A 15,105-nucleotide genomic window follows, 5' to 3' on the forward strand; every position below is an offset into this window, starting at 1 on the left:
GTTAAACACTCTTCCACCAAAATATGTAATTTAATCATTAGTCCCTCCTTCATATCATATGAAAAATCCCAAGTACCAGTTTTACCAAGTGTAAAGTCTAAACTAGCGAGCTATGAGGTATTTTACAACAAAATCAGCTAATTAATCTTGGGGAACCGGGGACTGCCCATTGGTCCGAAGGCCCATTATTCTGAAATCCCAATAGTTTGAAAAATCTCCCTTTTGACTGAAAGCCCATTTGTCCGACGACCCATTATCCCTGAAAGAAATGGCTCCGAGCCTTCGCTTTCCTCCTCTGCTTACCTGTGAACTAGCCAATCTAACCCTGCTACACTCACCCCCCCTTGCCTCCCCCTCTATTTGAAACTCCACGGCAACCATTTTTTTCTTTACAACCCACCCAGATCCAGGTTATGGCACCAATGTAACGAGAAATATTGCCTGAGTTGAATTTGAACTGGAATTTGAACTCACTCAATATTTGTTGGACGAACGTGTTACCAGTCAGCTTAAAGACAAAATCGCCTCTTGCCAAGGGCAACGGCCTTCTTTTGAATTTGAGGGTTACATCATCAGGGAGTGTTGTCGTGGTAACCTGCTATGTGCCTTCACTTTCCTGCACTTCAATGTGCTTATTAGCGAATTAGCCGAGCTAACTCTGCTACACTTCTAACAATAGAGGTGATACTTGTATACAAATAGTTGTTAAATACTGTGAGTAGGAACCTACACTTTCACGAAACCTGTGTTCCATGTAACAAAGCCAAACCACACAACGTTGTTTTCCGCTTAAAGCTGGAAATGTAAAATGCAGATTTCAACCATCAGGATTCAACAACCATTATCTGGGTGTCAGGGAATTAATTCCTAATTCACCATTTGGCTATAAGGAACTTCAAAAGACCAGGCCAGGTCTAGAGATAGGAAACGGAGAAACAGAACAAGGGGTCAGCCATGTGTATGTGTGCATGTGTGTGCATGTCTGTCTCAATGGGGCTGGCCTAGCAGACCTAATGCTGACATCCTGCTTTAAGATCCCAAACTTTACAACAGACATGGCTTTTCACTTTTGGGTTTGAACTGGAATTTAGCATCCAAGTCCTGCACCTTTTACATTACATTACATTACAAAGCATTGTAATGATCTGAACAACAGGTTCAGATCAAACACAGGAACAAGTGTGAAGAGGACCCTAGAGGACAGGACGGTTCCTAGCGTGACCATACAGATACAATTGGAACCCTTGAAGAATACATCAACTTACAAACTAGCATACCACAGTTGGCAGCTAGAATACCTTGAGTACTACAATACAATATCTAATACAATACAACAATATCTATATATAACTATATATAAGTGCCATTATAATCGATGGCCTTTACAAGGCTAATCATAGTGGTGTGGTAGGGAGGGAAAGGTGCAGCCTGAAGAGATGAGTCTTCAGTCTGCATTTGAAAGTGGTCAGAGACTCTGCTGTTCTGACATCCACAGGAAGGTCATTCCACCACCATTGGGCCAGAACAGACAACAGTTGTGACCGAGAAGTGCAGGTGCGGTGAGGGGGAGGTGCCAGGTGCCCCAAAGTAGCGGAACGGAGGGGTCTTGCTGGTGTATGATAAGCAATTGAATATATATATATATATATATAGGGGCCGATCCCTTAACTGCCTGGTATATGAGCACTAAAGTTTTCAATTTGATGCGAGCCATAACAGGCAGCCAGTGGAGGTTGCTGAGCAGCGGGGTGACGTGTGAATGTCTGGGAACATTGAATACCAGACAGGCTGTGGCATTCTGGATCAGTTGTAGGGGTCTGATGGCAGATGCTGGAAGGCCAGCCTGCAGAGAATTGCAATAGTCCAGGCGGGACAGGACCATTGCTTGTACAAGGGGCAGCCTGTAGCGTAGTGGTTAAGGTAAATGACTGGGACACGCAAGGTGGTTCTAATCCCGCTGTAGCCACAATAAGATCCGCACAGCCGTTGGGCCCTTGGGCAAGGCCGTAACCCAGCATTGCTCCAGACTGCTTAGTCTAATCAACTTCACATCGCTCTGGATAAGAGCATCTGCCAAATGCCAATAATGTAATGTAATGTAATGTAACAAGGAGCTGAGTGGAATAGGTGGTGAGAAGGGGTCGGATTCTCTGGATGTTGTACAGGAATGCATGCCCGGGTCCAGCAGGTTATTCTGTGAGAAGAAGGAAGAGAGACAACAGTTGTGACCGAGAAGTGCAGGTGCGGTATCTCGTTCAATGGGTTAGGATAGAAAAGGAAGGTGAGATACCGGATGGTAGTTCTGTATGCAGGAGGGGTCCAGAGTGGGTTTCTTTAGGAGTGGGGTGATGTAGGCCCTCTTGAATGATGAGGGAAAGCAGCCAGAGGACAGAGAGGAGTTAACAAGGGAGGTGACAAATGGGAGGATGTCAGGTGTGATTGCCTGAAAGAGGTTTGAGGGGATAGGGTCGAGGGCACAAGTAGTGGGGTGGTGGGAGAGCAGGAGGTGAGACACATCAGCATCTGTAAGGGGAGAAAAAGAGGAGAAACAGGGGTCAGGCACAAAAAGGGAGGCAGGCTCTGAGGAGAGAGGAGAAAATGGAGAACAGTTGACGAGGGTTAGAGGTGGAATTATGATTTTTTTGTTTGCTAGTAGTTTCTTTTGGTTGTGGTGATAGCGGAAGAGAACGCCGCCAGGAGAGACTGGTAGGAACACAGGTCCGATGGGTCCTTTGATTTCCTCCACTTCCTCTCAGCCGCATGTAGGCTGGCTCTGGAGGAACGTAGAAGGTCGGAAACCCATGGGCTGGGAGGGGAGCATCGAGCAGGCCTTGAGACAAGGACAGAGAGAGTCAAGTGCTGAGGAGAGAGAGGGAAGCAGGGTGGAAGATGCAGAGTCAGTGGGTAGTTTGGAGAGGGATTCAAGAGGAGGGAGAGAAGCAGTGACTCTGGGGGCAAGCAAGGAAGGTGACAGAGAGCGGAGGTTACAGTGGACAGAAACAGTGGAAAGGAGGGGAAGGAGGCAGGGGAGCAAGGGGGATGGAGAAGGAAATTAAGTGGTGATCAGACATGTGTAGAGGTGTAACAGTGGGGTTAGAAGAGAAGCAGTTCCTCACAAAGATCAGGTCTAGAAGGTTTCCAGCCTTGTGGGTTGGGGGAGGGTGCTGCAGGGTGAAGTCAAAGGGCCTTGGTCTGACATTCGACTTTTCATCACTGGTCTTTTAGAATGTTTGACTGTCTTCAGGTTTCTTGATGTTGGTTAAGTGAGGTTTGTTAACTGTCGACACACTTTTGTTCAGTATTCAGAGTGCTGGACATTTAACCCTCCTACTATGTTTGGGGTCAATTTGACCTCATTCAGTGTTTGACATCTGTTAAAGACCAGTTCACCTTTTTTTCATCTTGATACTGTATGATTTTTTACATTTTCTATTTTGGTGGGATTCAATTGTAAACATGCAATTAACATAATGCTTTGTTTTCAGTCCTGTACCAACTCTGCATGTATTGTATGGGCTTACTCCGAACCTCTGTATAAACTGTATAAAATGTCAGAAAATCTATAACCATTTTTATTTTTTTTCTCAGATTTCTTTGTGGAGGGTTAATTCAGTAATTGCTGTTTTAAACACTTTTTACATAATCCTCTCTTCTCCGACATTTGACTTTGAGATTTTCAATCAATGATTTTAGTTAGACATCTTCATTTAATATCTAAATATCTTTGTTCCTTTCAGCATGCAAAATGTTAGGGAGCATGGTTGCGGGGGGGGGAGGGGGGGCAGAACAGACAGAATTCCAGATGCAGAACAGAGCAGGTAAGTGGACAATGCAAGTTTGCTGAAATAATTTAAAAACGGTTTTCTCTGGCTCTCAAAGCCAATAATCAAAACTAGTTACCTGATCGCACCATCATCATCATTTAATGGATGCCATCTCATCTAGGCCTAGTTTAACCCCTGTGTTTGACCATATAGTAGAGTGGCGTTAGACTTCTAGTTTTCTAATTCCACTAGAGGGCAGTAGACTCACTGTTATGCAGGAGAGTTTTGGGACCAACAAAGCCAGTGAAGAAGTAGGGATGTAGCATGGAGGGGGAGCAGCACATAGCCAGTGAGTTTTATTTCATTTTGGAAAAATGTCAAGATACGGCAAGAAGGGGCACATTCAGAAAGTAAGCAAATCTAGAGCAGCCTTTCTCAAACTTTTTTGTGCTAGGGCCCAGTCATATTTGACTTTGGCGTTTCAAGGCCCAGTAGATGAATCAATTTGAATTGATTTGAAGGCACTGATGCGACGGGTGTGGCTGCTTTCTCGCCACTAATTGATCAAATCGAGGTAGACAAGATTACAAAGCCACCCGAAGAGTGTTTTCGGACTGAAGCCTATTTCTATACTTTGCCTTGGTGGCAGTCATGTGAGAAAAGGCAGTCTTGCACAGATACATGGAGTGGAAAGGCAACAATACCTTCACTGCCACTTCGCTAAGCTGCGGCTATTCAGCAGCACATGACAGCCAGAATTCAGATAATGAAAGTCGGCTGAAACGCGACTGCAGACCAGAATCACAAGACAGTTCCAAAAGCATCACAGGCGGCAGATCACTATTCTCGGGATTGGCGAATGGATCTCGGACCCATTGTTTCTCTGAGAGATGCGATTTTGAAGGAAAGTACTCAAAATGATGCAGAGTTTCAGTAAGGTGTTGAACGATGATAGCTGTCACCGGCCCCAGACAGACACCTTCAACATCAGCTAGGGATGATAGACAGTCGAACATGTCATAAACATAGACCCTGTCCCTCCAGACTGACAGTTTTTTTCAAGGCCACGATTTTATCATTGGCCTGGAAGGCATTGCATGATTTCCCTTGGATAGACAAGTTGAGGGCATTTAAATGCTACAAAATGTCAGAGAGGTAAGCTAACTTAACTACCCAGGACTCATTACGCAGATGCTCAGCCATACTCGATTTTTTACTATCCAAGAATACCCCGATCTCATGCCTCAACTCAAACACTCGGCTTACCACCTTACCCCGAGACAGCCAGTGGACCTCGGCGTGCAGGAGGAGATGCGTGTGTTCAGCGCCCATCTCTTCACATAGAGATGTGAACATCCTGGAGTTAGATGCATGGGCTCTAATGTAGTTCACGCATCGGACCACTTGATCCAAGACCTCATGCAGCTCTGAGGATAGACGCTTTGAGGCAAGCACCTCTCTGTGTATTATGCAGTGCTTTGCCTGGACCGAAGGTAGGACAGATAAGGAAAAAGGGAGGGATGCTAATACCGAAAGAAGATTAAGAGGCTTTAAGGGCCGCCCTGATTATAGCACTGACAATTTGTCCGATAGATTCAAAGGACTGACTGTAGAGGAGTTGGGTGATGAATTACACTCGACTATTCGTTGGATGTCCTTTGTAGATCCCTTAAGGCGACACAAGAAAGAGCACCTGAAGAATGTATTGAGCTGGTGGAAGGCACTTACTGCTGGCTTGTATGACGTCAAAGTGTGGAGAGAGTCTAAGAGAGACTATGACAGTGAGGACAACTATAATCAAGCTGGAGTGGCGCGCTCCCTCTGCCTAATGATGTGTATCTGCAATTCCCCAACGACTTCTGTGTGAACTTGACCTGGAGTCCCGTACGGAGGAATCTACGCATTACCAGGAATGTCTGGATATGGAGAACGGAGTGACGTACGCGGTGCGGACTCAGCCCAAGAGTTGTGGCAACAGGACTGATAGCGAAGAGGTGTTCATGCGCATTCCTCATCGTACAGAAAAGCTGGTGAAAGAGAGAAAGTGCTTTTACGACATGCTTGGAGCCATGAACTGCACCTGGCGGCCAACAGACGGGACCAGAGACCTCCAGCTCTACTACTGACATAAGCATATAGAAATGAAGGCCTTGGGTAGCTGTGGCCTGTACTTCTACAGCGGGGAGGATAAAACAGGCTGTCACCTGCATGGAAAGCTGCCCGACTTCACCGACATTCACATCCTCTTGAACGGGATGCGGGGTCCCTCCACGCTACAGAACACCTTCCTGCTGGACCCACGCAAGAACCTGAAGCCTCCCCCCCCCCCAACCTCAGTGTCAGTAAGGAGAGGCCCATGCTGCGGCTGCACTGCAACCCCCCCGACGTGTTCGAAGACTGCTGGAAGGATACAGTGGGCTCCAGAATTATTGGCAGTGTGCTTTATTAATGATTCCAATTGTATCAAACAAAGTCATGTGTCATGTTTAAACACACTTCCATGTTTATTTAAGGACAACACATTTTGTGTTACTTTCAAGACTGTCTGTGTTAAAGTTCTCCATTAGTAACACAAAAGTAGCAACTTTGACGCAGAATGTGTTGTGTAACACAATAATATCACAAAAAGTGCATTGGATGTTAATAAGTAAGTTCAGTTGGTAGAGCAGTTTGTCTGTGTGTTCCTGTGTATGTGCAGGTGGCGGCAGTTCCCAATCCAACAATGGCCGGAAACCTGATCAAAAACCCTTGTGGACAAGGTAAGGGAAGTTCATTATGTTTGCGAAACATTTTGATCATTCTGTATGATCAAAATGTCACATTGTGCTGAATCATTGTTAGTTATAGGTCTCATTTGTAATAACTTATTGTGAAATATAAAGTGTGTTAGATCACGGTTTCCGGGGCACAGAGTGGAGGAAGGTGGTAGAGTTAAGGACTATGCACTTTCCGGCTAGTGGGACGCACTTGTTGTCCTGACAGGATATTTCTGACCGCTTTCAAGATGGCAGTTAGTTATCAATTAACAAAATGCATGAACAGAAGAAGTGAATGAACAGAAGAAAAGTTGAGTCGCTTGGCCTTGTTTCCACGTCGGAGGTATGGCTTTTTGGCCGCAATTCTTCAATTAAGACCACTTCTGAGCAGGCTTCTCCACACAGTAGATGGGTGTACCTGGGTCCCACTGGTTTCTTCCAATTCTGAGCTGATGGCACTGCTGGACATCTTCCGATTGCGAAGGGAAGTAAGCATGATGTGTCCTTCATCTGCTGCACCACGTTCCCTTGGCCGACCACTGCGTCTACGGTCCTATCGTTGCTCGTTTCTTGGAGCTTGGACAGTACAGCTGGAAACCCCTGTCTGCCTTTAAATTTCTGCCTGGAGAGACCTTGCTGATGCAGTATAACTACCTTGTGTCTTGTTGCTGTGCTCAGTCTTGCCATGGTGTTTGGCTGTTCCTCACCCAGTTTTAACCCTCCAACACCGCTGTTTCTGTTTCAGTTAATGATTGTGTTTCAACCTACATATTAAATTGATGATCATTAGCTCCTGTTTGGTATAATTGGTTAATCACACACCTGACTACATTGAATATACAGAAAATATTGATTTGGTTTAGATTTTTCTTCTGTTCACTCACTTTGCATTTTGGTAATTGATAAAAATGAACTTCACACCTGCCTGTTGGCTTTTGCCAACCATTATGACATTATCTCTCACTTTAAACATAGTTTTTGTGTTGACTATTTATTGACTGTGGGAAGTCAGTGTTGTATGTTTGCTGCTGCAATTCTGCTCTTGACCATTAGGCGTCCGAAATTACCTATTGTACTTTTAAGCTTTCTGTGTTTCTTGTAGAGAATATGGCATTCTGGGCGATAACAGCGAACGGCGGCGACAAATGGAGAGTGGACGACATATCGTTCCCGGGTCGCAACGACTTTCTCCCTGAAGTTATGACAAAAACATTTGTCACCTCCTTCGGGTGAGAGATGGTTCAGAGATAAACCAGACAGGGGGTGGGTGGAAGAGCTGATGATGATGGAAATGAACAACAGGCAAGACAAATGGGTCAAAACCAAGTGGCCAAACCCAGCCTTAGTTTTGGAAGCTCATTTCCTGGTCTTGTTGAGAGATGTTGCTCGCTAGGACCAGTGTGGTTTCGCTGTTTCAGACACCCCTTCAATGTTAGTCAATGGTAACAATACGGTAGAAAACTTCATGGCTGCGGTGTCAAGATGCTTCTCAGAAGCCCAAGTAAAGACTGTGGGTGACATCTTAGACATTTGGTCCATTTTTTTCTGCAGTCTATGTTTAGGGAAAGAGCTGTGTGTGCTCAAGTGTGCTTGAAGAGCGCTTGTGTGTGTGTCTGTATGTATGTGTGTTTTCATGTGAATCTGCTTGTGTTTGTGTGTGTTTCAATGAAAGGTCCTAAATAAACGTACTATACATTTAACATTACATTTGAGTAATTTGGTAGAATAGTTAAAAACTGAATCAAATCAAAAACATTTTCTGTGAGCACCCTTCGGTGTTAAAACTGCATCACTTCTCTGAGATGTCCAACGCTGTCCTGCAGTTCTATAAGACACATCAGCAGGGAGGTTGTTCCAAGCATGTTGGAGAACTTGCCACAGTTCTTCTGCTGACTTTGGCTGACTGCTTGCTTCTGATCTCAGACAGCCTTGATAAAGTTTTTATGTAAAAAGTAGCCAATTGCTTACAGTAATATGTTACTTTTTTCAAATTAAATACACAAATGTCTCTGTAAAATTTAATCTTTTGGAAAATGAATATTTGGAAATCTCAAATGTGTTATACTAACACACACAACATATAACAATAAACATATATATAATAAAGTCTAGAGTGCCTAAGACTTCTGCACATATATGTGTGTGTGTGTGTATGTGTGTACACCCATGTATATGAAAGCCATGGTCTCTTTCCCAGAATGTGTCTGAAGAAGCAGGTGGTGGACCTCCTAGCTGCCGGCTTCCTGCCGGATGCTCTGGACGCACAGCCTCCGGTCACTGTGAAGGACTGGTAATACTCCCTAGCACTGCCACACATACACTGAATCACACACACACACACACACACACACACATACACACACTGAATCACACACACACACACACACACACTGAATCACACACACACACACACACACACACACATACACACACTGAATCACACACACACACACACACACTGAATCACACACACACACACACACACACGCACACACACACACACACACACACTGAATCACACACACACACGCACACACACACACACACACTGAATCACAAACACACACACACACACACACACGCACACACTGAATCACACACACACACACGCACACACACACACACACACTGAATCACACACACACACGCACACACACACACGCACACACTGAATCACACACACACACACACACTGAATCACACACGCACACACTGAATCACACACACACATACACACACGCACACACACACACACACACACTGAATCACACACACACACACACTGAATCACACACACACGCACACACACACACACACTGAATCACACATACACACACGCACACACACGCACACACACACACTGAATCACAAACACACACACGCACACACACGCACACACTGAATCACACACGCACACACACTGAATCACACACACACACACACACACACACACACACTGAATCACACACACACACACATACACACTGAATCACACACACACGCACACACACACACACACACACACACACTGAATCACACACACACACACACTGAATCACACACACACACACTGAATCACACACACACACACGCACACACACACACACTGAATCACACACACACGCACACACACACACACACACACTGAATCACACACACACGCACACACACACACACACACACACACCGAATCACACACACACGCACACACACACACACACTGAATCACACACACACACACACACACGCACACACTGAATCACACACACACACACACACACACACTGAATCACACACACACACACACACATACACTGAATCAGACACAGACACACACACTGAATCACACACACGCACACACACACACTGAATCACACACACACACACACACACACACACTGAATCACACACACACACGCGCACGCACACACACACACTCACGCACGCACACGCCCACACACACACCCACCGGCGCATGTGCACACACACGCGCACACCCACACCTACACCCACACACACACACACACACACACCGAGCCTATCCATCACTCTCAGTCCAGACAACATATGACAATGAATCCACACCTATGGGGCGACATTGGCACAGGCGGTAAGAGCATCATCTGGCAGTCAGAGGGTTGCCAGTTGCCTGTAGCGTAGTGGGGTGGCCTGTAGTGTAAGATATAATAAGATCCGCACAGCCATTGGGCAAGGCCCTTAACCCTGCATTGCTCCAGGGGAGGATTGTCTCCTGCTTAGTCTAATCAACTGTACGTTGCTCTGGATAAGAGCTTCTGCCAAATGCCAATAATGTAATAATGTTATGTAATGTAATGCGTGTGTCAAAGTGTCCCTGAGTAAGACACTTAACCCGCAAATGCTCCTGACGAGCTGGTTGGTGCCTTGCATGGCAGCCAATTGCTGTTGGTGTGTGAGTGTGTGTATGAATGGGTGAATGAGAAGCATCAATTGTACAGCGCTTTGGATAAAGGTGCTAGTATATACAGTAGTGTGCAGTAATGATTATACACCAGCACGTTTGTCTAAAAGGGGTCCTAATATATTACTTCTTAAAAAATGTGAAAATGTATTGAACAATACTATTGTATGCAATGAGAACAAAAAAATCATTCATACAATTACATTGGTGTAAATGTAATAAACAGAAACACTGAAAACATTTTTCTTGAAATCTTTCTTTTGTTACTTTTGCATTGCATGAATGCATGTTTGAAGGCTCATTCCATTATTGTTGATGCTAAACAATTTGTTTAAGCTGGTTTGAGGCAACATTATTCTGCAAAATTACTTCTGATGGTCAGTTATTCCAGTATTTAAGGTAACACAAACTTTGAGCAGTGTCACTGTGTTAAACACGATGGCACAACGGAAGCAGCTCTCTGAGATTGTTTGTAGCCGCATTGTAGCCTTACATGATGCCAGTTGGTCACTTGATGAAAAGAATCATCTGGTTACATAAAAGAAAGACTTTTTTCAAAGTCCAAACCTTAATCTGATTGAGCAAATCTGGGATTTGCTGGGTACCAAAATAAATAAATCTGTAATATCAAAAGAATCTCTTTGGAATGAATTTCAAACCATATGGAATGGTTTAACAAGTGAAGAAATGAAAAGAATATGTGAATGATTAAATGCAAAGCAAAGGGTGTTTTTTCTCCAAATGTGACTATTATTTTTGTTTTCACTATATATTGTTATCTGTTTACTTATTTTCATATACATGAACCAATATTACATGAAATAAATACCTGAATAGTCCTTGATTTCTAATGTGCCTTCATTGTGTTAAGTGTATAATCATCACCTCACACTACTGCCAATGCCAAACATTTACCTATGTGTGTGTGTGTGTGTGTGTGTGTGTGTGTGCACAGGTACTCCGGGCGTACAGATTGTGGCTGTACCTACCAGCTGACTGTCTGTCTCTTGGATGAGAATAAAGAGATCCTCCAGAAATTTGAACCCAGTAAAGTGACCCTTGAAAAGAAGGATGGTGACTCTTGGAGAAAGGTAGGTCTGTGCCTTTTATTCATTTTAAGTCAGCAAATTAAAAATAAAGCAATTGGTTGGAACAAAAAGCAGTATGCAGACCGGCCCTTGAGGACCAGAGTTGTGCACCCCTGCTATAGGTGTATTTCTTCACTTTGAAGGAGGTAGGCTACTGCCTCCTATAGGCTTCAAGTCTTTATGCTACGCTAACTTGTTATGTGAACATGGAAATTGAGCCAGTAAATGCACAAAAATGAAAATTAAATCGAAAGTCTGGGTAAATCGGAAAAAATACATATTTCCCAAAATGTTGGTGTTTTCGTTTAATAAAAACGTTCCAAGTTCCAATTTATTGCCATTTCAACACAAAGTTGATTGGAATTTAGTGCAGCTTTGATTAAAAACAGAAACACAAGACAACACAACATACAATATGCAGCATAACAAATATCAAGGATCAAAAATGGACTGTAATGACAGATATTTCCTGCTGTTCATGTTGCTATCCCATGCCATGCCATTACAAATATAATATTATGCTGTAAAATATAATATAGAATATTATAACCCTGTGTCACAGGCTCATGTACCGCTCTCATCCCCATTTTAATCTCTCCAAGGTGACGCGCACCTTCTCACAGTACGGACCAGGGCTGCGTTTCATTTCCTTTGAGCACGGGGGTCAGGACACCCAGTACTGGAAGGGCTCGTATGGAGTCAGAGTGACCGGAAGCTCTGTCATCGTGGAGCAACACCACCCCTAAAGCCACATGTCACAATGCACCTGTAATACATGAAGCCTGTACTTCATTTAGCCAGCGCTTTGTTATAATCTGCAGTGTTGGAACTCATCACGAGATGTGAAGAGTATCCTCACACTTGCTTGCTTGTTAACAGTGGCAGTGTGGAGCATTGTAATCAGGGGATGTTAGGTTTGAATCGCTGATGGGATGCTGCTATTTAGCTTTGAGCAAGGTATGCATTAATAAATTGCTTAATTTTATATATTACACTGAATAAATGTCAAATACACTCAGCAAGCACTTTATTAGGTAGGCCTGTACACCAGCTTCTTAATGCAAATATTTAATCAGGCAATTATGTGACAGCAACTAAATGGATAAAGACATGCAGTCACGTTCAAGAGACTCAGCTGTTTTTGGGAAGAAATGTGATCAAGTGACTTTGACCGTGGAATGATTATTGGTAACAGACAGGGTGGTTTGACTATCTCAGAAACTGCTGATCTCCTGGTATTTTCATGCACAACAGTTACTAGTTTGCAAAGAATGGGGCGAAAAACAATAATTTCATTCAACCCACCTGCTTAAACCAGTTTTTTCATGATTAAAAATGCTTTTAAACTGGATACACTTGTCTATAAACACTTAATATTTAATTATGTGATAGGTGTACTTGTATAAGCAGATAATCATAAGTGAAGTTACATTTTTAAATGAAAATGTAAATCTTGTAAGCTCATTGGGCTGGGGGGTGCATTGTTTTGTTATTTAAATATGTTGGTAGGTAGGGGTGTTCATGGGCATGTCTTGCGTGTGGTGAAACTGCTGTAGGTTTGCGTGAGCATATCATTCTTTTCATTGTTATAATGTGCTTGACTATAATATATATATATTTATTTATTTATGCAAACAATTTCACAGACTCATGAAGAGACACAGACACATGGCGGAACGCAATTATCATCTTTTACTCAAGGGAATAATAGGTCACATGGTACAGTCTGAACCATTGCAGAGTCACCACCTAATGTTCGTCGTCCTAATAACCAGGGATATTAATCACTGCATACATAACAATTGTGATCAGGGGTCTGTTGTTTTTTTCATTTACTAACGGTTAAGGTTAGGATTTGGGGAGCTCCATCTCAAGATCATTTCAGCAGCTGCTGACTACACAGGTTAGCTAAATATATGTTTGCTAGCTAGCCATATGACCAACCAACCATCGGTGACAAAGTTTGGCTAACTTTACTGTTCAAACTAGCTAACGTTTCAGCATGATCAAAGACAGTTACTAGCTAGCTCTGCTTATCTTGCTAGCTATGATAGCTATCCATGTAACGAAGACTATGCCTGAGCTGAAGCAGTTCTGTAAGGGAGAATAATACATATCAAGTTATAAAATCATACCACTTTGTTTATCGGAAGCAACAAGCAAATTAGCTATTAGTTAGCTTGCTGAATTTGCAAATATCCACCTGAGACACAACGCGTGTGCAACAATGCTCGCTACTATGTTTGTATTGCCTCAGGTTGATATTTGTAAATTCGTCAAGCTAATTATGGCTAATTTGCTCGTTGCTACTCATGGCAAACTGGTATTGTTTTATAAGTAGATATATAGTCTTCACTTTGATAATAAGCAATATTATACAAAGTTTAAGTGATAGCTTGTCTGGAGTGCAATTTGCCATGAACACGGTATTCATATATATATATATATATATATATATTATATATTTATATATTATATATTAACTTACAATCTCGCTAGGGAAGGGTATGTTCGCTCATGCGTAACATTAATGAGAAATATCAATATTTAGAAATATCCAATATCAGCCAGTCAGCTAGCTAGCTAATTTGTACAGAATGTGGTAGCATAGGGTGTCAGCCTGTAAACTGAGAAGAGTCTGTATAATTAACATTTGAGCATCATAAATTAACCATACACAAAACATCATGTCCGTTTAATAATATAATGTTCAATTAGCCTAATTCATGCTAGCATGAGTCTCCCAAGTCAAGTCTATGGGTCGAAATTTAATTCAAATTCAAATGTAATAACATGTACAGTCATGAAATGAGAAAAAGCACATATTTATGAATTTCCCGCAGAATGAGTGGTCCTGCACTGGGATCTGTTAGATTTTAATTCAGTCATTTTTGTGTAAAAAAACACAGATATAGCGCTACCATGTTCACTATAATTTACCTTTTACCTTTTTGAAAAAGGTAAAAAATTGCCTACATCAGTCAAAAAGCTTTGCTGTGTACACACAGGAGGAGATGGAATATAACTGTAATATTTAATATTGTGTCATTGCTATTATCTGACCATCAAATACTCTAGTTCATATTCTATCCATATATAGTGCTCAAACAAGAACCATTTGGTATTCAAGTAAACTGTATGACTGCCATAAGCAGGATACTTTAATGAACAGATTCTATAATTTGCGCATTGTGTTTTTGTATAGGAATACACAGCAACATGTAATTCATATTTACCTTGCTGTGATTATGCACATAAAAAATAGTGTAATTTTACCACGCTCCCTTACACATTTCACAATAAACTAATGGTATTTCATGCTTAATCGCCTACTTATGTTTTTGTATCAGTCAACTTTATTAATCGTTTGACTATATAGAATGTTTTTTGTAAAATACGATGCAAACGCAGCATGATCAGTTTTAACTGAGGAGAATACATTATAAGTCTCTTCGTAAGCTCCTGCATGTTTTCTTAGTGAGTTCGTCGTCAGGGCGAACGAGTTTACGCGCGTTCATGACAGCTAACAGGCCAAAATTGCTCAACAGCGACCTCCA

General features: G+C 42.6%; 1 protein-coding gene across 1 annotated transcript; it reads left to right on the forward strand.

Moving 5' to 3' along the window:
* The first annotated feature begins 6,486 nt into the window (after window positions 1–6,486).
* Window positions 6,487–12,294, forward strand: LOC133109489 (F-box only protein 6-like). The gene is made up of 5 exons (XM_061218813.1): window positions 6,487–6,523; window positions 7,623–7,749; window positions 8,718–8,810; window positions 11,416–11,551; window positions 12,151–12,294. The coding sequence occupies exons 1-5, from the start codon at window positions 6,487–6,489 to the stop codon at window positions 12,292–12,294; spliced, it is 537 nt and encodes a 178-aa protein (XP_061074797.1).
* The last annotated feature ends 2,811 nt before the right edge of the window (window positions 12,295–15,105 follow it).

The sequence above is a fragment of the Conger conger genome, chromosome 14 (genome assembly GCF_963514075.1).
Source record: "Conger conger chromosome 14, fConCon1.1, whole genome shotgun sequence".
NCBI classification, from domain to species: Eukaryota; Metazoa; Chordata; class Actinopteri; order Anguilliformes; family Congridae; genus Conger; species Conger conger.

Coding starts and splice junctions, on each gene's coding strand:
- LOC133109489 (XM_061218813.1), top strand. CDS start 6,487: ATGGCCGGAAACCTGATCAAAAACCCTTGTGGACAAG. Junction 6,524..7,622: donor CAAAAACCCTTGTGGACAAG/GTAAGGGAAGTT, acceptor TGTTTCTTGTAG/AGAATATGGCATTCTGGGCG. Junction 8,811..11,415: donor CCGGTCACTGTGAAGGACTG/GTAATACTCCCT, acceptor GTGTGTGCACAG/GTACTCCGGGCGTACAGATT.